Genomic DNA, 25,049 nt, shown 5'->3' on the forward strand with positions numbered 1-25,049 from the left:
ATCGCTTGTACCATGTCGTTGGTGTAAACAGGTGTAAACTGGTGTGTTTGTGTATTTTATACAGGATATGTAAAAATCTGGTTTCCACTGAAGTAGCAAAACTTCTTAGAACACATTTTTGTGTGAAATTGGGCTTCCATGTGCATTCAGTGCTGTGAAACCTCAACGCTACACAATCTCCACACGTCCCATACCATGACTGAAGATATTAATAGATTTCCACATTTAACTTGCAGAATGGTCCAAAACTATTCAAAACTCTGGCACATTTAGATTTCACCATATTTTCATTCCACTTGAAAGTTTATTTCTGACAGGAAATTAGATGTTTAAAACATCATGAAATGACGTGTAGGGATTTTAATTTTTGAAAATCGTAAGTTGTCAAAAATAGCTTATGGGCTCCTCAATAATCATTTGAAAAATCTTTGTTGTCTTTACAGGAAACAAACTCTTTTATAATGTCTGATCTTTGGTGACGGAAGGCTCATTGGAAGGCCTCCCTGTCACGACCCTCATCTTTACCTCCCTCCACAGAATCGTTGTCACTTTCACTGTGGTTGGACAGCTGCAAAACAATAATACTGTTTCAAGTCAGAAGAATTAATATTTTAATCATATTTTAATAATTGTTCACAATTGTTTAATAATTGTTGCAGATTGTTCACACTGCCAGGAGTGTGAACAATCTGCTGCCTGGATCAGTCCTGGTGCTGGTGTTGGATACAATCATGATGGATTTAAGTCCACTCTCAGCTCTTCACACCCGTAGCATAAATTCTGATGTGCTCATGCAACAATGTAAACAGTCCGCTCCAAGTGTTTCCAGTCTGTCCAAACAGGAGATGTTTTTCTTTACAGAGAAGCACATCGAGCCCAGGAATCTTTTTTTCTGTGACCTAAATGAATTAGAGAAGACACAGCTGACTAAAACCTACCTCTGTTTTACCACACACATTTTCAGGGGTTGGATAATAACTCTGTCTTCCATTTTTCTTTACCTGAACATCTTCCTTGGCAATTTATATTCAAATAAATTCAAGATTACTTTATTAATCCCAAATGGAAATTAAATGTTGTTGTTACTCCTATTATCCAAGTTTCTTCAGAGTTGTTGCAGCTGATGATTGTTGTAGGCAGCAAGGATCTCCTGTAGCTGTCTGTATTCCCACACAGAGGAAAGAGCCTCTAACTGAAGACACTACGTTGCTGTATAGCAGCCTCATAAGAATTATTTATTTGCACCATCATCTCCAGAGGTTCCAGTTCAGTCCCCAGAACAGAACCAGAACAGAACTGATATTCTCTTCAGTAGCTTTATAGGAGATGATAGTGTAAGCTTCCTCAACACAGTCTGCTGTGTCTCTTCTTGATGACTTCACTAGCTGCTTTTCCATTGACAATAAAGTTGTGCAAATTGAAATTTCAAAACTAAATTTGCTTATTGGAAACAAGGCGATTTTGAAAAAAAAATGTTCAATAAGTTTTTGTACTAGGATGAGGTGGTTTTTCAGCAGTATGAAAACAGATGTATTTCACAAAACTGTAATGGAAGCACGTTTTTCACATCACACAAGTCACGTGATCAACCACAGGATGTTACTACTGGCCACAAAGAAGACAAATGGAAGTAGTATTAGGATGATGGTGTTTGTTTTTGTTGGTTCCTCCAGAGCTCTCACAGCATCACAGTTCATAAAAGTTGTGTGTCATTCAAACATTTTGAATCCATAACTCTTCTGTAAAATCTGTAAAATCACCACCAACTGTGGTGTATTTAGGATCTGATACAAAAAAAAACAGTTAAATGATTTTATGTATTGATAATATGCAGAAATGTTCCAACTCCCATCCAACTCAAACCATTTCTCCAGGGTAACTTGGTGTGAAAGAACTTTTATTTCTCAGTTGTTGGTTGGGAACCAATAGGACAAAGTGATAGTAAAAACGTTACTGTATTGTAAATTAATAAACATCAAATTAATTTATTTGATGTATATTTGCTTGATGATTTTGATGATGGTATTTGACTAAATGTAAAGTCCATTCCTTGTTTCATAATTGGTTACTGTACAATGTTTTTATGGTGTAAAGCATTCTGAACTTCCTTGCTGATGAAATGTGCTGCCATACAAATAAACTTGATTTATAATCTAATTCTCATGTTGTTGTACAGTCGTCTTCCAGATGGAAGCCTGTCTCCCTGTCAATCCTGCTGGGTCAGTGTGACATGCTGGGCTCGTCTCCAAGAGATTCTTGGCCGCATGAACCATCTGAATAACTAAATAGCTACAATGAAATCTGGATGGAGTGATCAGCTCAAGTTCACCGGCTTCTGTTTTAGTGATTATAGACGGAACAGTTTAGTGGTCAGTGTGGCCCAGGAGATCCGGTAAAGGGCAGACAATGAGGAGGGAGGTTCAGCTGGAATGTTCATTATTCTCATCCCGTCTGTCTTTATTCCCAGCCATTCAGTCTGTCGGCCTCAAGGCTGCGCTGTTCTAGCTGTGACATGGAATGTCTTGTCATCATGACCTAAAAACATTCAATGATTCGTGGTTAAAATAAAAGTAGTGGGAAAGGTCACCTCTGGAAAGGGATCTGGAGGAGAGGAAATCCATTGAATTTCTGGTGAACACACACACATACACACACACACGAACAGCACTGGGCTCTACCAAAACTGGTCAAAGTATTTAAACTCCTTCAACCTTTTCAAATTTTGTCGCACTATAACAAACATCCGTGTATTTTCTGGGATTTAAATAGTTTAGGAATGATGTGTCACAGATCAACATGAAGCAGTGAATAACATTTAACTCAAAGAAAATGATACCATGCCTGTTTTAAATAAAATTCTAAAACAATGTGATGTGCACCCGGTCAGTCAATACTTTGTAGAACCAACCTTCAGTGCAGATCCAGCTGCAGGTCTGTTCCTCCAGCTGCTTTGCATTTCTGCAGATTTTGTTGTTCATTCTTCTTCACTAAACAGCAGATTTGATGAAGAGCATCTCAAACCATTCTCAAGTGAATTTCAGCTGATCTACTCCACTGCATGTCCAGCTTGTTCTAGTAACACTATGAACCAGAACATCAATTTCTGATCAACATTTTTTCTTTTGTGGTATTGAGAACGTTTTCTTTTTCTTTTAAAGGAGCAGATTATTCAAAAGTTGTTGCCACATTGTCTGACAAAGGTGAGGTATATTTTCTCTCAGGAGCAGAATACTCAGATTAAATTAAAGATTATTGGAAAACATTATTATTTGTTCACCATCAATGCAGCATTGATGGTGAATGTCCTGTACTTGTGTAACACTTCAAGTCCAGAGGACTCCAAACACTTCACACTTGGTTTGAAATTTGGATGAGAACTGAAGATAAATAGACAAAAGAATTTCAGATATGAATTAGTTTCAAAGCTTAGTCGGCTGTTCCTGCATGTTTCCAACAACAGCAACAGATGTGAGAATAGAAAAAGTAAGGAATGTGAAGGAGATAAAGGGGAATTTTTGGTGGGATGTTGTGGAACCAGATGTCTCTGCAAGTTGGGAGTGTTTCCAGCACTCCCATCATTTTCTGGCACACTCCTGGCACTGAACAGAAGGTGCTCTTAAAGTGTGTGTCCTTCTCCTTTTGAGGGTAGTCTGTGCTGTGATAAAGAAAATGACAGGAAATGAATAAGAAGCATGCTGAGTGTTTGGTGTTCTCATGGTAACAGTGGATTTACAGGCAGATGTAATGTGTTAATGTTAACAGCTTCATAACCTCAGCTGTTCCTCATGAGATTAAGTTCTCTGAAGTATAAGGACAAATAACCTTTTTATTATAGAGCAACTTCCATATATCAGAGCTGAAAATTACCCATTAATTTAGAATGGAAGCAGTCCCACAGCATTACTGATCCTCCACCATACTTTTCCAGACTCCCTCAACTGTTTTGGTGTTAAATTAAATTTTTCTATCATCCTTCTGACCAAAGCCAACAGTTTTAAATCAACTCCATGTTTACTGATATCACCACTCCTAAACAACCTGTTGGCATGCAGGTACATCGAATGGCTTCTATGATGTCACTCTTTGCTGCGACAATAGAAATGAGAATCATCATATAGCCTAGCTACCAGTGGCTAAAATTCATGGGCATTTAAATTTGACTTTCTACACATTTACTAGTACTGGTAAGAAATATGTAGAATTTTTGCACACAAGCTATAGTTATATATGTAAATGATCATTTGTGGTTGTTATCCAGTGTAAGAACTTCCTACCTGCAGTGGCGACCCATAAGAAGTTTAGTCTTGGCAGATTTTAGGATGCCAAAAACAGTTACAAATAATGTTTTATTAGATTAAAATTAGTTCCATTCATTTTACTAATAATGCCCACTTAGACCTCAGTGGTTTTCACAAATTATATTTTTGTTTTATTCCATCCTATTATTCCTCCCACCCACCAACCAGGCTGAATGTCTCAGAGTTAAGGAGTCAAAGACGACAGTAGTGACCATAATGACCATAAAAAGGACTTTTTATTCGGGTTAATGTACAGACGTGTGTGACATGGCCTAGCGGTAGCGGTGCAGCTGCAGGGTGTTGCGCCTCTTCCAGGCGGCGCGGCGGGAGCCTCCGATGGTCAGGTGGAACTTGTGGCCCTTGCCCAGGCCACGGCTCTTCTTTCCTGCAGAGGTCAGGCCGCGCATCTCCCTGTGCTTGTGCACGGCCTTTGTGATCCACTGGGTGTCTGGGTTGCGTCTGACGGCCTTGTGGAAGGGGTCGATCAGAATCACCTCGAAGAACTTGTAGGTGGAGTCCTCGCCCACCCAGTAGGAGTTGAGAACTCGCAGCGCTCCACAGTGACGACCAGCGCGCTCCTGAGGGGACAACCAAACATCCATCCAGGAAAGTTACCAACACAGGAAAAGCAGATGCAGAATGAGAGTCTAGTTAAAACCCAGACCCTGACATGTTCCTGCTTTGTGGCCGATAAATGACCCTAAACTGCTGCAGATTAACTTTATATTAAAAGGATAAAGTGATGCTTTAGAGATTCCAGAGAATATCCTACTGAGGGCAGTTCTGAGCTGGACAGACCCAAGTTAGTAACGGTTAACCTGATGATCATCTAATACTGTCAACACAAACTGAGAAGCTTAGAAAACCCAAAGGGTTAAACTCTGCTTCTTCCAGCAGGGAGGAAATATTTACACCAGAGTGAAGTTCGACAAGGATCATGACAGTTGTGCTGCTGTTTGTGTCACTGTATCAGGAATAAGTGACAGAGGTCATTACAGGTCAACCTGCATCAGCTAAAAAAACAAAACAAAAAAACACTAAAACTGATATTTTGCTCAGTTTTAGAGATGCAGCTCATCTTAACCTAAAAGTTTTCCCTCAGAGTAGTGGTTGATATGGCACATCATTTATCTTTTATTGTGATGAATTTATTACAAGAACTCTGATTAATTCTGTCACAATAAATTCTAATTAATTATGTTTAACAAGAACAACAAAAATGTCAGTTTTACTATTTTTCTCCAACTGTTCAGTAAAGTATCAATACATCTAAATAGATATGAAAATGTAAATAAATACAGTTACTGTACAGTTTTGGTGACAAATCAGATTTCTTCATGCAGATAACAGATGGGAATGTTTTTCAGGAGCAGTGTTTGTGTGTGTGTGTGTGGGGGGGGGGGGGGGGGGGTGTTGCTGAAACCAAAGAAACTGTGCCAAAGTATTATTAAATAGTTCTTATTGTCACTTATCACAACAATACCACAAAATATCCACCTAATCAGTTATGAAACTGGCATGTGAAATCATTCAGGAAGATCTGCATGAAATTAGAAAAACAATCTGTGGGTCGCTGGTTCGATTCCCAGGCTGCTTCCGTCAGCCTGCCAGGGCAGCCATAGCTACTATACAGTAGCTAGCCATCAATGGCATGTGAATGTGACCTTTGAGATCTCAGTTAGACATAAAGGGGCATTATAAATAAGATTATCGCTGTTGCTGACCTGTGACCACACAAAAAAAATCATTCTACTAAAAGAAATATTTTCCATTTGAGCAGCAAGGTTTTATGGTAGAAGTAGAAAGTGACATGTATCTGGTTTTACAGTTTAAGTACTTCTATTAGACTAAAGTCATTTAAATGTGACTTAACGTTCATATTATTGGTCCGTAGAATTTTAACAGTAATTTCCTTTCCACATCTTTACCTTCTAAATGTACTATCACATCTATTTGAACAAGCTTCAAATAGATGTGAATACATGTAAGATTTAGAGCAGGGGTCCCCAAACTTTTTCCTGCGAGGGCCACATAGCTGTTCCTTTCTGTGGTCGGGGGCCGGTCTTAGTTTTTGCACTACAAAAACTAAAAAATTCTTGTCGACGGGGGGGTGGGGGTTGTTCTGTATTTGAAACTGTCGACCGGGGGGTTCCTTCTTTTCCCCAGATTTGAAGGATGGGTCCGGTGTATCCTTCACGGCCCACGATATCCCATAATTCATTGCGGGTTCCAACTGGGCATTCAGGCAGAGCGATAATGGCGGTGAATAGCGACAAATTATTTAGCTATATAACACTTTAAATGACACAACGTGATTTGGTTCAACGTTTTTAGGCGAGAATATAAGTGTGTAAATCTCAAATATATGCTCGGTTCATCAATACATCACCTAATTGCAATATTGCTCTGACATTTTCGGACCTGTCTGCTACCGCTGCTTTAACAGCCAGCTCCCCTCCAGCTGTCAGATGGCCAGGCGCTCCAGGTTCGGTACACCGAGAGAAAACGCCTAACTTCTGGCACATTGTTATAAAAACTCCCGCTAGCTTTCCCCAATGAGTGGGAGTTAAACACCGATATTATTCAGACAGGTCTGGTTGAAAATGTTTGGTTTACAAAGTATTTCAAAGCAGAGCACATCGGTTTGATTGATTAATTAAAGTTAAGCCTTCAAATATAATATGTTTATTTAACCGTAATGTCCTATCTGCGATGTGGAGAGTATTATATTTGTAAATGAATAATTTGTATTCCTTGTAGAAAAGTGCATTTGAACATTTTATAATCAAACTAAGAGATTTCCTTTTTACTATGGAACATCCTTTACTATAAAAGTTGAAGAATAATATAGAAATCAGTAATACATGACTGAAAAACAAACATCGGCTCCGTTGTTTTTTTTGTTTGTTTTTTTTTCTTCTCCGCTCTCTGCTTCACGCTGTCACGGTTGCTTGGCAACATGAGTTACGCTGAGGTGGGGGCGGGGACAGTTGGTGAAGGGTAGATCTGTCTGAATCCACAGATATTTTACTTCCGGTCTTAAGTTTTTTCCCGGCCTTCAAAGGACCCGTCCTACGTAGACCAGTCCTTCGAAGGATGCAGACCCTGAATTCGGACACAGCTACATTCGCGCTTTTGGATAGATTTTTACCCAGAATGCAAAAGGAAAAAACCGTGAGTGAAACGGTGACTGATGAGTATATATTCCATTGAGGGAAAGTAAGTTTCACATTTGCCCAAAAGCCCCCTGGTGGTTGAAGAAAAATCCACATATAAACCGGAAAATACAATATATGAAAAAAAACACTGAATGCTCTCTGGTATGAGCAGGCGGGCCGGATCTGGCATTGTTCAGGGGGCCGGACCAAATGACGTGGCGGGCCAGATCCGGCATTGTTCAGGGGGCCGGACCAAATGACGTGGCGGGCCGGATCCGGCCCGCGGGCCGTAGTTTGGGGACCCCTGATTTAGAGCATCATAGGCAGTGCCACATGCATGGTGCATGAAATGATACTGTGACAACGCTAAATATGCAAAGAGTCACTGCCGCTATATTCTTGGGATTTTTATATTAACTAACCTGTGAATTTAGATCAAATGGTTATGGTGAATCTTTTTTGGCCATTAAAAATTTCAGCTACAAAAACGAACTGGAGATGTTGCAGGTTGAAGTGAGCAGGACGTCCAGTCAGGTTTTACTACTTCTACTTCAGTCATCTTTTATAAAAGGTTATAACCAGTAAATACCTTCATTGTTATGTATTAAACTGCTTAAATATAACAGCAGATTTAATATGTTTGTCCAGGACAGTTTAAATCATCAGTCATGTCTCTACTTCCCATCAGTTGTTCTGGTTGAATAAATTGAACAAGTTCCATTCTGCACTTTGTTTCAATGGTTAGGTCATGTGGCGTACATGGCCCACCATACTTACTTACTTACTTTGAACAACAATAGATTGCTTTATAATAAACCAACTGATGAGGTTTAACCCTTTAAGACCCACTGCTGTAATATTACAATATTTCCAATTCAAACTAAAGATGATTTATTTCCAAAAGTTGACTTTTCTTCTTTTTTTTTACTCAAACTTGGAGAACTTGACCCCTTACTGTTCAGTCTTAAATTATGTAGATGGGGAATCTGCAGATAAGTCCCAGCACCGGGTCACAGTAAACCACACCCTGAAACACATGGACTGAGCAGGACGTTCACTGAACCACAAGGGATCTAAATGCATTTCCAGTTTATCTTTGGATGATTACAATGTTTTTCAACATGTGCACCGATTGGAGTTTTCTGGTTGATCACAAATTATTAGAAAGCCTGACCTGCAGATTACTTTTTTAAGTTTCAAAAGTTATTAAATATATTGACAAAGTGGCTAAGTTGGACCAGTGGGATGACTATTACTGACTGTTTATGTGCATGTCCTCAAAATATGTAGATAAGATCCATTTCACATGAATTGTCCAAAGTTAAAGAAATCAAGGCGGATTTATGTGTGTAGTTCTTATTTCTGAGCAATATTTGTACAAAATGCCTGAATAATTTTATACTATATTTAATATTACATTTTCATAAAACTTTACATAAGCGAAGAAAAGCAAATGTCTGAACACATTTTCACCTCTACTGTTCAACAAAACCACCTAGCTTGCTGAAATATATTTTTTGTTTGGGTCTTTCAGGGTTAAAGGTCAAACAGCTATAAAGTGTTGAGCCTGGAGTAGTTGTGATGAATAAGAGCTCCGTTTTTCTCTTGGGCCTCCTCTGGTTAACCCTGAGCTCTAAAACAAGTTTAATCAATTGGAAATTACAGAACTAGACATCTATTCCATGTCAAAGTGTCGCTTCAACACGACGCTGAACTGATAGTTGGGACCAGGTTGGTGAAATGCAGCTTGTTCTCATACCTCAGCAGTGGACTGCAAACTGCGGGCGAATTTGAGCTGGTTCACACCATGATGCACCGGCTTGCCATAGGTCGCTCCCTTAGGGACGGGACGTTTGCGGCCACCACGGCGCACTCTGACGCGGTAAATGACATAGCCTGGATGAAAACAGACAATAGTTAAAGCTAGCACCGATGATGAGCGGTGCATTGAACTGCTCCCCATTAAGTCCATAGGGAAGTACCCACCCTGCTTGGCTTTGTAGCCCAGCCTACGAGCCTTGTCAGGCCTGGTGGGTCTGGGGGCCCGATGGAGGTTGGACAGCTGACGGTACTGCCAGCAGCGAACGCGGAGCAGGAAGCGCATCACATCAGACTGCTTCTTGCGCCACAACTCCTGCATATACCTGTAGGCTCCCATGTTGACTTACCTAAAGGAGAGAAATATTTCAGACAATGTCAACTCAGATGGCAGTTTAATGAGTTCCAAAGAAATCAGACTGGCTGTTCACTGGTCAATAAATCTGAAGCATGGGACTACACATGGCTTCATTCAGATTCCTCACAACATGGCTCATTTTTTTTTATATATACCTTAACGTACAAACCCATACAGACATGTCAAATATGATGAAGTACCCAACAAACATCAATCACCGAATCAATGTGTTCTATCGCCAATGGATAACTTATCCACGTTCAACTACATGCTACAAATAAAGCAGCAGTGTTAGCCGCTTAGCTTAGCGCCACCACCTCTCTCGAGGTTAATATTTAGGACACTACGCCACAAACTATAACTGATAAGAAGACAACGAAGTCAGGGTACAACTCAAATGTTCTGTATTTAAATAAATCCTGCACCTAGCGCTTCAGCAACAGGAATGCTAATGGCTAGCGGTCTACCAGAATGCACGTCCAACTAAACTAAGACTTTAATCACAGAATTCAAAATATTTATCACAAAATAGCCGAGATGTAAAGACGATAACGAACATCCGAATCTATCCCCTAAGTTGGAACAGCAGATGAATCTGTATAAACAATGATTTTTGTGGATTGTGTTTGCTTCAGAAGTATGGGAATTCTAGCTTACTTGATGGCGTACCAGCCGGAAAGAGAGAGGGATTTTACCCAGCATGCTTTATGGCAGTACGTTTCCTTTCCGGTGCTCATGGGAAATGTGGTTTTTCAATTATTCATTTTATGTATTTTATATTTTTCAATTATTCTCTTTGTTTATGAACTGCTTTTACTGTTTAGTTTGATAAAATCAAATTACGCCTTCATGATGTACGGGCAAAAATATCTACTTCACAGTACGCGCATGCGCTGTGAGCAAACAACCAATGTAGCTACAGAATGGATACACCGGCTTTTTATTGTGGTTTTACAGACAGTTTCCGTGTTCGTTCACCTTGACAAATTTATTTTATGTGTAGACATTGTGAACAAAAAGTTTATTCGCAGCTCGACTTTTATTGGTGTGTTTATATCACGCAGCACAAGACGTTAATGCGAAGTTGCTAGCAACAGAATACTTGCTCCTAGATGGGAGCTTTTCTGCTTCTTTAAAGGGACGTTTTTTTCGTGTGAATGCAGGTGGAACATGCCAATCAGCCGTGACCGTCAGTAAGGACCCGCTTTATCTTCTCTCAACCCAGGGTCGAAATGGGAAAAGGTTGTAAAGTGGTGGTGTGTGGCCTGGCAGCGGTTGGGAAAACAGCCATTCTGGAGCAGCTGTTGTATGGAAACCACTCTGTGGGTAAGCAGGGTTCTGACTCCCAGGCAACAAATACTAATTACAGCGACTGGTCCTTTATTTACATGAAATATTGCGTTCAACTTCACTGACCTGTTTGAGAATAAAGTAACTGATATTTTAACTGAGCACAGTTTGTGTTTGTACAGATTAAAAACCTCGTACTGAATAAAATAAAAATATCCTTTACTAAAAATAAAAATATCCTTTACTATCCCTCAATGGGGAAATTCAAGTGCGACGCAGTTGGTAGGCAATGATGGCGTATTAGGGCCATTGTAGATTTTTAAAAAAGGGGGGGAAAAAAAGTACATTTCCGCCAAAAACACGGAAATTTAGAGAATAATCTTAGAAAATTTCTATAAAACGTGAAAATTTCTGTTTTGAAAAATTTAACATTAAGACTTTTTTTTAAAATTCCGATAATTCCATGTAATCTCCAGATAAACCTCCAGATTAACCTCAAAAGTTCTGAGGGGTTTTTTTTTTGGTGTAAATTTACGCCTTTTCTTTTTATTTTTCCAAGAAAATTTCAGTGATTAAAAAAAAAATATTTACAACTTTTTTAATTTACTTTTTTATCTGCAGTGGCCCTAATATGCCCTAATTTGACAGCATTGCTGTGGGACAGTGTTGTTATTGCTGCTGAAAAACTGGCTGCGTCTTCCTGTTGGTGTCCAGGCTCTGAGTCCAATGAGACGCAGGAGGACGTGTACGTGGCGTCAGTGGAGACCGATCGAGGTGTGAAGGAGCAGCTGAGGCTTTACGACACCAAAGGACTTCAAGATACTCAAGACCTCCCGAAGCACTACTACTCTGTGGCCGACGGCTTCGTGCTGGTTTACAGTGTCGACAGCCTGGAGTCCTTCAAGAAAATTGACTTCCTGAAGAAGGAAATCGACAAGTCCAGAGACAAGAAGGAGGTGATGCTTGTTTGCTGCACTTACACCTCATCTCAAAAATACTTCTGATATAGGGTCAAACCATAGCCAACAGGTCAGAGAGAAAAGTGTGTAGGAGTTTAAAGCTGGGTTAGTTTCTACAACAACATCCCAAGCTTTGAACATTTCCCAGAGTTTTGATCAATCCATCATCTGACCAGAGAGAGGATGGACCACCTGCACAGATGACTTTGGAGGAGCTGCAGAAAGCTGCTTCTGATGAGTTGTGTATGCCAGCAAGACGAAAGCCATAACACTGCACATCATCCTGAATACACCATCTGAACGGTAGTGACGGCATCGTGCCTTGGAGAAACTTTTCTTCTGCAGGGACAGGGAAGCTGCTTAGAATTAACAGAAAGATGGATGGAGCTAAAAACAGGTACAATGAAATCGTTTAGATTAAATTGTATTTATTTGTTAGAATGGTCTACTTAAAGTTCAGACCTAAACCAGGGAATCTGTGGCAAGACTTTATCTATTGTTGCTAACAGATTCTCTTCATCCAGTGGAGTGGTGGGGAGAGCTGCTTTGTGAGGCAGAAGTTTGAAAACTGCAGCTCTGAGGAGGAGCTGCACCTCAAAGGCGGGGCTAGGTCCATCCAGGCGTTTTTCACAGGGGAATAGTTGGCATGGAGATTAAAGGATTTCTCAATCACGTATGAAAGAATCAAGGCAACACACCAGGTGTGTTTTTTATGAGTGAATAAAATTATAACATGATGAAAAGGTTAAAAAGGTTGATTTTACATAATAGTGTGCCTTTAATCTAATTATATTTTGACCAGACAAAATGCGTATTTGTGTTATCTCTGGCTACACTCTGACTAAATGGTAAAACAGCCTGCCATAGAACCACAGAGGGTCCTACCCTGGGCTCTTGAAGCCAGAGGAACATCACACATGTGCCAACACTTGATCTGAGAGTTACATGTGCTGTTCGCTAGGTTGCTGAGCTTTCTGTGAGCCGTGCTCCACATTAGCTTACTAAACGTGTGTTGTGTTTCCAGGTGACCATCATCGTCCTGGGGAACAAAAGTGACCTGACCGAGCTCCGTCAGGTGGAGCAGGAGGCGGCACAGCAGTGGGCACGGGGGGAGAAGGTGAAGCTGTGGGAGGTGAGCGTGACAGAGCGCGGCTCACTCATCGAACCCTTCATCCAGCTGACCAGCCGGCTGACCCAGCCGCAGAGCAAGTCGGCCTTCCCTCTGCCTGGACGCAAAAGCAAAGGCACGGCCTCCAATGACATCTGAGAGGCCCCGCCCACCCGGACCCCCAACTCAACCAGTTTACACTCCTCTGCAGTGTTAACCATCTGCAGTTAGAACATTATATACAGGCTTGATTCTTTGATTCTCAAACATGGCAGCATGTGGTTGGTCAGGTGGAGCAGCTTCCTGAGTCCACTGAGGTTGCTGTAATAGAAATCATAGTGCAATATGTGAACTGATGTTAGTGAGTAGATTTCTAATTAATATTCATGTCTGTAGCTAATTAATTTCCTCCTGCTGTTGATGGCGTGAGGCTGAGGTTGAGACTGATCCAGTTTGAGCATTGAGCATCCAAATCCCTAAAAGGGATTCTGCTGCCCTCTGCTGGATTATCCAGAGTTGCTGCTATCAGCAGAGCTGATAACCGTGGAGATGGCCGGACTGAGAGGCCTGACCCGGTTTAGATGTGTGAGCAGCTGCTTGCATGGCGGCATGTTTTAAAGGTTTTGATCAGAATATTGGTGAACCAGGCGACACACAGCTGGAGGCCAATCCCAGTTCAGTCTGGGCTGATATGATGACACTTAATGACTTAAAAACAAAATGTAGCCGTTTTTAAACCTGGACTGCACTGATAGTGATGTTAGCTCGAGTTTCATTATTTTGATTGTAAAAGCAGCTGGCAATTGTCAGTGTTCATTCAGCAGGTTAGTATTGTTTCTATAGGCTAACATGCTGTTAGTCAGGCTGTCTGACCAGTTGTAGATCTCAGTGTTACCTCCACACAAGGGTCTAAAAAATTGTTTATTTTTTAAATTACAAGAATAAAGTCATTTAATGATGTAATATTGCCAGAAGAATGTGGTAAAATTACTAGAAAAAGTTGTTTTAATAAGAGAAATCTTTGATAAAATGATCAAGACCTCATGCGAGCAACTCATCTAGTCTGAGGATTTTCTTTGAAATATAATCAGTTTGCACAAGTCCTGCTACTGATATCTGGATGCTGATGTGTTAAAAGATGAATGATGTTCCATTTGTAAAATGGAGCCATCACAAGATTACCAGCATTCTTTGTTTTAATTTTTTTTGTGTTTCTGTTCTCATAAAATTACAACAGTCTCCGAATATTACAACTTTATTCTCGTATTATATTTTTTTCATATATTTGACTTCATTCTCATGACTTTTTTGTCGTACTTTATTCTTGAATTTAGACTTCATTAATGTACGACTTTTTTCTTGCAATATCACAACTTTATTCTTGTAAACGTATTTATTTTTTCTTGCTCTAATCCTCTGTCATAGACAGGTACTGCTATTTGCAGACTTGTTTTTCTTTTTAGCTAGCTGCTGTTAGCTAACTAGTCAGCAACCTGCAGCCACATGTGGGGTGGGGCGGTCCTGCTCCACTCTATTATTCTCTTAGATAAAGGAAATAAAGAAAAAAGTGGTTCTGGGACTTCAGGGACAGTTTGAGGGCAGATTTTGGAGGTTTTATAACTTCGATACAGGGAACCAGTCCCTACAAGAACCCTGTTAATCATTGACATGTTTCATGGGAAAGCTAGGAGTTTAATAGACTCATCAGTGGAAGAATGAATCTGATTTAGATTGAGTAGATGAGCTGCAGAAAGTTCATCATTGATAACAAAAGCAGCATTCCTCCTGGTCCTCTGGTAGGACCCAGCTCTCAGTCTGGTTCATGTCCACCAACCACAGCCAACAATAACCTTCCTGCTACTCCCTTTACTAGATGAATGGTTGGTGTGTGTGTGTGTGCGCGCGCGCATGCATGTTTTTTTTGACCAAGCTGCTTACTTCTGTTAGTCTTCAATGTAGAAATAATCAAGTGTTTAGATGAAATATTTATTTTTTAACTAATTTATATTTGTCACTTTAATGAGCCACATTCTTTGATGTGAGGATGGCGTCGGGGTGAATGAGCTGTGTTAGCGTGTTAGCATTGAACGTGCTGCTAGAGCACAGGGTCAGCTAATGATTCTATCTGTACCGGATCACAATAAAGAGACGATGGAACCGGACCCAACCAGACTTCTTGGTTTTGTTTAATTCTTTCAAAGGGAGAAACGGAACAGTCCGAACACAAATCACAACCAACATCCATCCACACCTAAACATGTCTACAAGAGTGAACCAACTTCGCGTTCTGGAGGAGAAGCAAACACCAAACATCTGACTGGTAGTCATGGCGACTCCAGGAAGCAGCCATCCTGGAGCTCAGGCTACAACATGGGGTTACAGTCGGGCTGCAGATAATTTAAAATACAATAAACAAGTTAAGACTTCAGCTGCAAGGTAAAAATCCCCCGCCCCAAACAAGCACACACACTTTTGCTACAAATCAACCCCCACCCCACAAACCCACTTGTCCCAGCAGTTGTCGCTCTGCTGATTATGTGGCGTAGCGTTTTGTCCACTGTTTGGCTATCCTGTCGTGTTCTGGTCTGTTTGTGGTGTACTGTGTGGCAATGCTTCCCACCAGGGGGTCCGCTGTCAAAACACAAGCACGACATCAGTATGGACCAGGGGAGGACTGGGTTGGGGGGAACCACTGAATGTCATCAGAGAAAGTATTGAGTGCTACAGATCTCTCACCAGGGTTGCAGTCGGTGAGCAGGGAGCAGATGGACAGCAGGACCTTGGAGATGGTGAGGGCAGGACTCCAGTTGTCCTTCAGGATGTCCAGGCAGATCACCCCCTGGCTGTTGATGTTGCAGTGATAGATCCTGGTGCGGAACGTCACCTGATGACACACACAATGCCCCTGTGAGAAACCGTGAAACACCACCAAAAAAAACCACCTGTTTGGTTCTGTTCCACCTCAGAACCAGATCAGAGTCCAAACAACTCTGATCCCACAGACTGGACTGTCACAACCAAGTCCTACAAGGTAACTGCCATAATTTCACACTTTAAAAGTTGTGTTTTTTAACAAGGATGAAGTGTGCCCTCTGGTGGAAAACCTGAACATTACACATCTAAATTAAATGCAGCGTATGGGCTCTATGAAATACTTTAACCTACTATGGTATGTTAGGGGCAATGTAAATAGAAAAAAAAAATCAGCCACAAATTTTTTAAAAATTTGAACATTTTCAACATTTGAAACTCAAAGTTTTCTTTTAGAAATTATTTTATTTTTTTTAGAATTTATCGTCCAGCAAAATATGTCAACATGACAGGCCTCCATCCATGTTTCCGGTTTTAAAAATAGCTTTTAAAATTGGTCTGATGTAATCTTCTAATTTTAAATTTTGTATTTTCATTAGCTATAAGGGCTAATCTTCATAATTAATAGAAATCAATTTGTAATCTATATAATGTTTCACTTGGTGAGGTTTGTGAACTAAACAGGCCTTTCAGTAGTATTCTGATCTAGTGAATGTATGTATTGTGTAGAATCCTTACCTTGGGGGGTTTGAAGGGGTAGTCTGGTGTGAAGGCGATGTCCAGGAAGAACACTCCTCCCTCGTACACGGAGCCCGGGGGGCCCAGGATGGTGGACCTCCACTCATAGATGTTGTCTCCTTTAGGGCCGGCACTGTCAAAACAAACACACACACACACACGCACAGAGAGTCTGGAGTGGGTTCAGTTCACACAAGGTCAGAGGGCAAACCTTCCATCAGAGTCCAATAATCTGGAAATGTGACTGAAACCATGTTTCTGTACTTTAACTGGGTTTATTGGAAGTTTCCAGAATGGTTGCTGCAGTATTGATCAATATCTGAACTAATTGCCATTCCTGCTTCTATGCAGGAACCTGATATTATCTGTTGGCATTAGAATTTCCTAAAGCTTCCCTAAAGGCTAAATAAAATGTGTCTTGAGCCACAAACCTTTGGAAAAAAAAAAAAAAAGAAACATCCTCTAATTTTTGACAAATATTTACTGCAGGAAAGGAAATCTGTTGGAATTTTTAAACTGCAACTTCAATATTCCCATTTTAAGATTTTAAAATAAAGAAAAACTAAACTCTTTTAAAAAGATGACGACTACATTTTCTGATGCCAATATTTGCACATTTTCAAAAATAAACTAAATAAACCAGCCAAATAAAGTTGAACGATATTGACAGAATCTTTGACCCAATCAGAGCTTAACGTCATCCTTTCCATCCCTCTGACCTGAACTGCTCCGTTCAGCAGCACGTCGCTGTGAGGAAACACTGTCACTATCGCTGCCGTCAGGGGGACATTCTCCCAGCACCTCTTAGTGCACAGACTGCTGCAGGAGCAGTCACAAAAAACTGAATGCTTAAAGGAGAAGCAACACTACCCAGGGTTTAACCTTTGAACCTGTGAATGAACATACAGGAGCTCATTGTTTACAGCTTAGTGCAGGTTTTGCATAACTTCATTTACTCGTGTGTTCCCCCACACACACTGACATTTGGTTCTGAAGTGCCTCACACTGAGCGGACACACCTGAACACACTGCAGCTTCTTCATCTCTTCAGCACCAGATCAGATCGAGTCATCAGCGCCCCCTGGCTACAAGTCAGAAACAGCCTGGGGATCTAGCCCCTTCCCACTGTGCAGCTTATTAGGAGGAAGATGACATGATGGAAGGACATTCGTCTCTTGAAGGAAAGGCCGACTGCAGTAGGTCAGCAGAGTAACATTAGGAAGGAGCACAAAGTCTGTAATAGTTTCAGTCAGATTTGCAGCCACGTCAGCATAAACCAGGTTAATGTTGCATTTTATTTCTGCCCGCATGTGCTCCAGCGCCTCTTCACACCCCAACCTGTTTTTGTTACTGGGCCTGCAGGCAGGAACTGCTTGCATGTCTGCAGTGTTCACGTCTCAATACATTGATCTGGAAAGTTTCCATCAGAATGTCTGAGCTTCTGGAAGGAAGAAAGGTTTCAAATCAGACTGAACACATTCCCATCCAGCCCCATTTACCCTGAAACCAACAAAGAAAATTGAGTGTGTCATCTACTCTCAGTATGACTGATTCTGTGGCTGCACAACAAGCAGAGTCCGTCTGACATACAAATATCTTAAAGGGCCAGTACTTTTTTTGAGCTTTACGTCATCTTATGTTATTCCCTCATCAAAAACATACCTGGAGTGTTGCCTTGATCCTATCATGCATGTTTGAGGAATCCTTAAATCTCCATGGCAACCATTCAGCTGTACAAAATGCCTGGGTGGACATAACCCTGCCTTCACGACATCTCTGTGATGGCAGATTCTGGTTTTATTATTATTATTACTACAGTTGGTAGTTGAACATTCTGATCCATGATCTGCTTCCATTGATTTTGTTGAAGAATCACCTGGAAACCTGTTTGGGGTTCTCAACATGTGGTTCAGGGGGTTTTCTGCTGCTGTAGAGCTTAGCTACATCCTGCTGATGAACAATGAAGTAAAAACACTGATAAAAACAAACAGATTAACTTTGAACTGGAAGTGGGGAATATGGACTTAAAAGTTTTATTGTGATATTGTGTGGTTCTAGTCTGTAACAACTGGAATTGTAATGTATTGTGACAATGTTAAATCAAAATTTTAGAAGAAATTTATCGCAATAAATGATACAATAAATACCCAGCCCTGCTTTGAATCCAACCAGCTGTACGGAGTAGAACCGGGTTCAGACTGGTTCTGTGCTCAGAGTGTAATGTTAGCCACCCTGAAGTCACTTTTGCAGATTTTTATTGTAAAAAATTAAGTTTCAACTATTCTCTTCCTCCAAATTCCAAATAAAAAAAAAAACATAAGATGTGAAAAAGTTTCAAGTCTATGATTACATTTGTAAGGAAGTGTAACAAGAATTCCCCTGTAAATATACTCACACATTCATGTTTTCAACAGCCATGAGTTCAACACATCGACCACACACATGTAACATGCTCCCTTCATGTCTGACCCAGCTGCAGCTGCTGTTGCACTGACTCAGTCTTTCCACAAGCAGCTGCCAATGTGCTGAGCCAGCCGGGCCGAGTGGTGCAGGTTCTGCTGCGGCGGGTGTCCTCAGAACCGCATTACTCCACCATGACACAGGCACACAGCAGACACTAGCAGCGCTGCTGCAGCACTAGATACACCTCAACCTAGTGAAGGGAACTTTCACCTTTTAAATGGTGTGTGTGTGTGTGTGTGTGTGTGTGTGTGTGTGTGTGTGTGTGTGTGCATGTGTGTGTGTGTGTGTGTGTGTGCGCGCGCGTGCAGCAGCTCAGAGCTCAGCTGCTTGTTGAGGTAACGGGGCCAGCCACTTCCTCTACAGAGAAGAAGCTTTTCAGAAACCTCAGGGCTCCAACAACAGCCTGTAGCACACCGCCCTGCTCATCAGCTACTGGCCTGCTGCACTTTGCAGTGATGATGTCAAACTGTTATATATGCCAGTTCTGGCTTTATTGATTTAGGGCAGGGGTGCCCAAAGTGGGTCCTGGAGGGCCGGCATCCTGCATGTTTTAGTTCTCTCCCTGGTTTAACACACCTGTATCAAATGATGGATCATTAGAAGGTCTTAGGAGAACATTGACTTGCTGAAAAGGTTGTTACCACCACCAGGGAGAAAATTAAAACATGCAGGATGCCGGCCCCCCCGAGGACCCACTTTGGGCACCCTTGATTTAGGGGTCATCTCATGTTTTCCACAGTTTAAGACTGAAATCAGGCGGATCCCAGGATGTTTGGGGGACAGTTAGGAGAATGGTAAAAAAAAGGGGAGACTGCATTGGAACAACAGGGGAAAACTAAAAGGATCAGGGCGTTCATACCAGCCCTTTTCAGTCCGCTGTAATCCAGTTCGTTTGCCTAGAAAGTCCAGTTGGTTTGGGGAGCTGTGAATGTGTAATTGAACTCTGACGCAGACTAAAAATGTGAACTCTCGTTCATCTACAAACCTCGGTCTAGGTTTGGTTGAAGTGAATTTTGGTGCAGTTTGAACGCAAATTGAACACCAAGTGGACCAGAGACCGCTCCAAAAGCAAGAAGCGGACTGCAGTGCTGAGTATTCAGGGTAAAAACAGCTAAAACAAACGTGTGGCAGAAATGACCTTTTGTCTTTTATGAGAAACAAAAGAGAAATCCTAAAATCTGACTCTATTTTTGTTTACACTGCATGAAGGAAGTCAGAGTCTTCTTCAGAGGTTTTCATGTTGTTTCCTTCAGTGGTTCTTGGGGCAGGAGGTTTATAGTTGTTAAGTGTACATTCAGCCACCTGTAGGTCAGGATATGAGTCAGGGTTGTTACAGTGACACCTAAATCCACTAAGTGTCTTCTAAAAGCTCCTGGAGGCTCTCAGAGAGCTAACTACTGGTGTTTAAGCCGTCAGTTCATCTTCCAGGTCTAGACGGGACAACCTCAAGTTCACACACCAGTTATTTAGAGCTGAGCTGACACTTACCGATAGACCTGTCATTACATCTGACCAGGAAATAAAAGGCATGAAACAGGACATGACCCATCCCTGTACCCTAGACCTGGAGATGCACAGATCGTAGAGAGGAGCGGATCCATGAGCAGAACAGATTGCTTTAATTTTCCGGTGTCTAAACCAACCAGGCTTGTTTAAAAACAGGCCAGACAGACCAAATCTGGCTTCATGAAAGAAGCTGCTGCCCACATAGTGGTTCTGTCACCCCTCCGCCTTCTCTCTTCCCCCATTCAGTTGGTTAAAACTGAATCTTTCACCATAACATAACATTTTCTCATCGGAATGGACAAGAGGTCACGTGGAGTACAGCAAGGTAGTCCTGGGATCCCTCCTATCTGACAGCAGCAGGAGTGTAGCTTCCATGCATCTATGTAGCCTCACATTGCCACAGTTTGCAAAGAGCTCATCTCACGAACTTGTAAAAAGCTGTTTGGGAGGAACTGGTCTTTGCAGAATGAGACACTGTTCTCACCACCTGACATCTACTCTCCCTCTGCTGGTTGTGTGTGTTAAAGTAATAGGTCAGCCTCAGAGAGAACACATCTAGATCCACGCTGTTCCTCTGAAGGCGGTTAGTGATCAAATGCTGGTTCTTCATTGAATTCATGGTCTTCGGACCTTTGCGGAGGTAGAGAACATCAGTTTCACATGCTAGCATTGGCCGATTGCTAATCACCCAAAATTCAGGAAATCAGGATCCGTTAGACAGTGCACCCCTAATTCAGATTATTCATACAGCACCATGTCACAACACAGATCTGGTTCTGATCCAGTCATATACTGTAGATTTGGTCAATTCAAATCAACCCACAGTCTGCAAAACTAACAAAATCAGTTGATGGTATAATGCTAATGGGAAGGAAGATCTTCAGAGAGCTTCCTGTGTCACACCCTTAATATTTAACACCTTCTTGTTACACAGGTAGAGGTGATTCCTGTTAACGTTTACCAACTCCAAACAGATGAGACTGAAATACTACCACTCACCTGCAGTTCGGAGGAGGATCCAGTGTAATGTCAGCCAGTTCCTTTTGAATTCTTCAAAGAACAATGAAAAAAAGAAACAATAAAATGTTAAATTTAACATCTTTTAATCAAACTCTCACTCTGAATTAAGACTAATGGAGCCAGAGTACAATGTCTAATCATCTAAAGCTGGAGGAAAACCGCTACCTTGTTCTGTGACGAGACAAGGCAGGACTAAAGGAGAGGGTTCACCTTTTAGCGCTGGTAGACAGAAGCTTGGAGGTCTTGCTCATGCTGACTTTGCTCTCTCGCTTCTTTGAAGGGCTTACTTCCTGCTGCTGCTGATGATGATGAATGGAAGATGAAGAGGAAGAAGAGCTTGTGCTGGCACGGGAATCTTCATCCGACATACCGAGCCTTGGGGACCAGCAGGAACACAGAGTACAGCTTTCATGTTTCCATGTAAAACCATCTGACGACAAGTCAAAGGAATAAACGGACTGGAGCCCTGTTTCTACACTTAGAGCTCCCTTCAGTAATAGTTCGCGCAACAAATATACCTCAATATGTATTAATACAGACAGTGGTAATTGTATTGGCACTACCACAGAGGCCACAAGCCACATTCTGAAGAGTATGGCCAATCATAACCAAGGAAAAAAAACGCTACCAGATTGGCTGCTTTGCCAACACCAGCCAATGTGTCCAGTAGAATTACAGAGAGGCAGTTTAGCTTCCCAAGCTTTTTTTTTTCTTTAAATATTTCAGATTCCTCTATGAAAAATTAACAGATAGGCAGGTTTTCCATGAATAATATGGAGTTGCATTCCAAAAATCTGGGAACTTGCTGTATTTCTGCAGATGGCAGTAGGACCACAGGGGGGAACTCAATCTTTTCTCAGATTATCTGTCTCATACTGTCACAACATAGTGATAGTTTTAACAAATATATAAACTCATGATTTTTCTAAAAGTTACATACTGTAGCTTTTAAAAGGTAAACACTGATATTCCCACATTTAAATCCTTATTTTCACTCAGACTTAGAGAGCCAGCTAGAAGTGATGCACACAATTCATGCAAAGCATCATGGGTAATAGGAATAAGGTGGATAGCAACAGGTTGTACAGTACAGAGTGTGTGACAGTAAGTAAGTTGAAGTTAAGTTTCATCATCACTGTGGCCATCAGTAGATTTATAAGCTCGGCAGCCATGTTGGATTTCAAGGTCTGGTTTTGGTGAGAAACCTCACACTTCAAGTCGTGCTTCAGTTCGGTTTTGGTCATTGAACGTACCATCAGTTCTGTGGGGGCTTTAAGTTCCCAGTCAGTTCTGGTTCCGCTACGCAGACCAGCTGCTCTGGTTTGAGTGTTGCCAGTCCTGCCTGGTTCTCCTGCACACACGGTTTATATTATCGTTGCGGGAGGTCAGCTGGAAACCTGACTGGGCCGCTTCCACAGCAGGCCAGGAATGGAACGGACGGGAACAGCCAACTGGACCCACCAGTTCCCACGTCCCGAACGCCTTCTCGCACGTTCTCCTTCCACATGAGCTCCAGCTAACGCTCGCAGCCCGGCGCTGGTATTTACAGCCTTGTCGGCTTGCGACAACGGGGACCATTCGGTGGAGCGGTTCGGTGTTTGGGCCTGGTGGTTCTGGTCGACACCACGGAGGGATACACGGCCGCACATCAGCCCTTCGCTGCCTGCTGAGAGGAGCAGGTCGAGGCGGAGAAAAGAAGAGTTCGACAGGGCGACGTCGCCTTTAAACTCTCACCTGTGGTGGTTCGGGAAGTCGTTCCGGTCCAATTAGACAGCTTTTAACATCTCCGACCCTCACTACGACACACAAACCAAACAAACCGTACGGAAATAAATACGTTTGAACGGCAACAGCCGTCGACTTGCAGCTGATCTGAGTGCAGGCAGCCAGCCGCAGGATGGACCGGTTCCGAACCGTCCGCCGCCGCGAACACGGACATGTTTACAGTCAGAACATGGTCAAAAGGTCCAGCATCTCACAACACCAGCAATATTAATATATGGCTTTAGATACCTTTCTTTGTGTGTGTCTCCGCCGCCTGGACGCACCACTGTCAGAATACTTTAATGAGAAGACGGGAAACTTCCGGTCAACTTCTGACAAATAAAAGCATGACGCCATGATCCAATCATCTGTGGATCTGATTCAGAATCACAGTGAGGGTCCAGAAACAACACCGAATATCTGCGGCACTTTGCAGAGAACAGCAACAGAAAGAAAAAGAGTTTTCTTAAAAAATAAAAGATGGGAAGTTCGGCCTACTTTCCCACAGTACCAGTAGCATGGTGTGCTACAGTGTTTTCTGTACGGAAGGCCAAAAGAGCCACAATCCAAGAAATAAGTCAGAATTATTAAACACTTACTCTGCTGATAATTTACATAAAACTGGAAATAAATACATCAAGTGCATTTTATCTTTACATGTTTTAAATGCTTCTACTCTATTACAGCTATTATGAAAATAGTATTCAGGATTTATTTCTGTATTATTGTACAATGAGCAGATCCTCACAACTGATTTGCTCAGTTATAGCCTTAGACAGACAGACAGACAGACAGACAGACAGATGCTTTTTGCTGTAAAAAAAAACTGTGTTGTCTGGCTGCCCAGAGCTCCATGGGTTGCTGTCCTTGCCAAGGTCAAAGTTCAAGCAAACTGCTGAGCATTGGAGCTGTGACAGATTCAGTCAAAGAGACAGGATATCTATCAAATCACTCCAGACTGAGCAGAAACACCATACTGCTCTCTGAATTACTGGATCTTCATCATTTTCTGCTCCGCTCTTTTTCTCAGCACGTTTATTTCTAATGTTCTTTTATTGCATAAAATACTTACAGATTAAACTTGTTCTGAAAACTCCTCATTTGTGCTGTACTCTGCAGCGTTTGGTAGTGTTTTCAGTTTAGCTTCACAGCGAACGGTGTGGAAGCCCCACTAGCCTATGTAAAATCCCGGAGGAGGGAAGCTGAGGTGCACTGCGCTCACTGATCTGCAGATGCATTAGCTACAGTCCTCCAAACTTCATGAAACTTCAAGCAAGGCTGTCTTGTCCAGACATCTGACCTCACTGTTACATATTTGAATGGGTTGTTAGTTTTATAAAAATAAAGAACCTCCTAAATCTTGTGGAGAACCTTCCCAGAGGAGCTGAAGCTGTTAGAACTGCAAAGGGTTGACTGGCATCAAATTAAAGCCTATAGATGAAGATTAGGATGAAACTCAAGTTGATATATATGTGAAGATTAATAAGCAAAAATCTTTGGCATGTGAAGCATTCAAACAATAAATTAGATTAATTAGAAACGTGCAGAAGTGGTGAATTTGTCAGACTATCCATTTGGCCCACAGACAGTTGTGCCGAGACCCAGGTCAGCAGGTTCTGCAACTTTGGTCATCGCCATAGTTTACTATGCCTCTGTCCGGCTCTGAATGAAGATACAAAATCTGAAAAACATTTAGTTTTTCTACTATAGACATATTTTTTCTCTAACAGAAAACACTTCACTTATCTGCAGAATTCA

The 25,049-nt window shown here is 41.7% G+C and overlaps 3 protein-coding genes across 6 annotated transcripts; 1 reads left to right on the forward strand and 2 right to left on the reverse strand.

The window, feature by feature from the left end:
* Positions 1-4,515: 4,515 nt before the first annotated feature.
* Positions 4,516-10,365, reverse strand: rpl15 (ribosomal protein L15). Its single transcript, XM_014969406.2, has 4 exons — positions 10,290-10,365; positions 9,443-9,624; positions 9,216-9,352; positions 4,516-4,876 (listed from the first exon to the last, which is right to left on the reverse strand). Exons 2-4 carry the CDS (start codon positions 9,612-9,614, stop codon positions 4,571-4,573), a joined length of 615 nt encoding a protein of 204 aa, XP_014824892.1. The 5' UTR covers positions 9,615-9,624; positions 10,290-10,365; the 3' UTR covers positions 4,516-4,570.
* A 92-nt stretch (positions 10,366-10,457) lies between these two features.
* Positions 10,458-15,151, forward strand: nkiras1 (NFKB inhibitor interacting Ras-like 1). Its single transcript, XM_088010065.1, has 4 exons — positions 10,458-10,677; positions 10,796-10,958; positions 11,637-11,878; positions 12,906-15,151. The coding sequence occupies exons 2-4, from the start codon at positions 10,865-10,867 to the stop codon at positions 13,146-13,148; spliced, it is 579 nt and encodes a 192-aa protein (XP_087866191.1). The 5' UTR covers positions 10,458-10,677; positions 10,796-10,864; the 3' UTR covers positions 13,149-15,151.
* A 6-nt stretch (positions 15,152-15,157) lies between these two features.
* On the reverse strand, positions 15,158-23,643 carry LOC106904891 (ubiquitin-conjugating enzyme E2E 1). 4 transcript variants are annotated; one of them, XM_088010064.1, is made up of 8 exons: positions 23,541-23,606; positions 23,262-23,323; positions 21,738-21,902; positions 21,507-21,557; positions 16,539-16,671; positions 15,726-15,873; positions 15,496-15,620; positions 15,158-15,376 (listed from the first exon to the last, which is right to left on the reverse strand). In XM_088010064.1, exons 3-7 carry the CDS (start codon positions 21,893-21,895, stop codon positions 15,523-15,525), a joined length of 588 nt encoding a protein of 195 aa, XP_087866190.1. In that variant the 5' UTR covers positions 21,896-21,902; positions 23,262-23,323; positions 23,541-23,606; the 3' UTR covers positions 15,158-15,376; positions 15,496-15,522. The 4 variants fall into 4 exon arrangements, with proteins under 4 accessions (XP_087866190.1, XP_014824893.1, XP_087866189.1 ...); XM_014969407.2 differs by having other exon boundaries at positions 15,158-15,620; positions 23,541-23,605; XM_088010063.1 differs by lacking the exon at positions 23,262-23,323 and having other exon boundaries at positions 15,158-15,620; positions 23,541-23,643.
* Between the last annotated feature and the right edge of the window lie 1,406 nt (positions 23,644-25,049).

The sequence above is a fragment of the Poecilia mexicana genome, unplaced genomic scaffold (assembly GCF_051168715.1).
Source record: "Poecilia mexicana isolate PSO_F unplaced genomic scaffold, ASM5116871v1 scaffold_11, whole genome shotgun sequence".
In the NCBI taxonomy this organism is placed as follows: domain Eukaryota; kingdom Metazoa; phylum Chordata; class Actinopteri; order Cyprinodontiformes; family Poeciliidae; genus Poecilia; species Poecilia mexicana.

What these genes read in the sequence shown, in the direction of transcription:
- rpl15 (XM_014969406.2), bottom strand. Translation starts at nt 9,614, where the DNA reads ATGGGAGCCTACAGGTATATGCAGGAGTTGTGGCGCAAGAAGCAGTCT. An exon ending in GGGCTACAAAGCCAAGCAGG is followed by an intron (nt 9,353 to 9,442) that starts GTGGGTACTTCC and finishes GTTTTCATCCAG; the next exon opens with GCTATGTCATTTACCGCGTC. An exon ending in GTTTGCAGTCCACTGCTGAG is followed by an intron (nt 4,877 to 9,215) that starts GTATGAGAACAA and finishes TTGTCCCCTCAG; the next exon opens with GAGCGCGCTGGTCGTCACTG.
- nkiras1 (XM_088010065.1), top strand. Translation starts at nt 10,865, where the DNA reads ATGGGAAAAGGTTGTAAAGTGGTGGTGTGTGGCCTGGCAGCGGTTGGG. An exon ending in GTATGGAAACCACTCTGTGG is followed by an intron (nt 10,959 to 11,636) that starts GTAAGCAGGGTT and finishes GTTGGTGTCCAG; the next exon opens with GCTCTGAGTCCAATGAGACG. An exon ending in AGTCCAGAGACAAGAAGGAG is followed by an intron (nt 11,879 to 12,905) that starts GTGATGCTTGTT and finishes TTGTGTTTCCAG; the next exon opens with GTGACCATCATCGTCCTGGG.
- LOC106904891 (XM_088010063.1), bottom strand. Translation starts at nt 21,895, where the DNA reads ATGTCGGATGAAGATTCCCGTGCCAGCACAAGCTCTTCTTCCTCTTCA. An exon ending in GATCCTCCTCCGAACTGCAG is followed by an intron (nt 16,672 to 21,506) that starts GTGAGTGGTAGT and finishes TTGTTTTGACAG; the next exon opens with TGCCGGCCCTAAAGGAGACA. An exon ending in GCTCACCGACTGCAACCCTG is followed by an intron (nt 15,621 to 15,725) that starts GTGAGAGATCTG and finishes GTGTTTTGACAG; the next exon opens with CGGACCCCCTGGTGGGAAGC.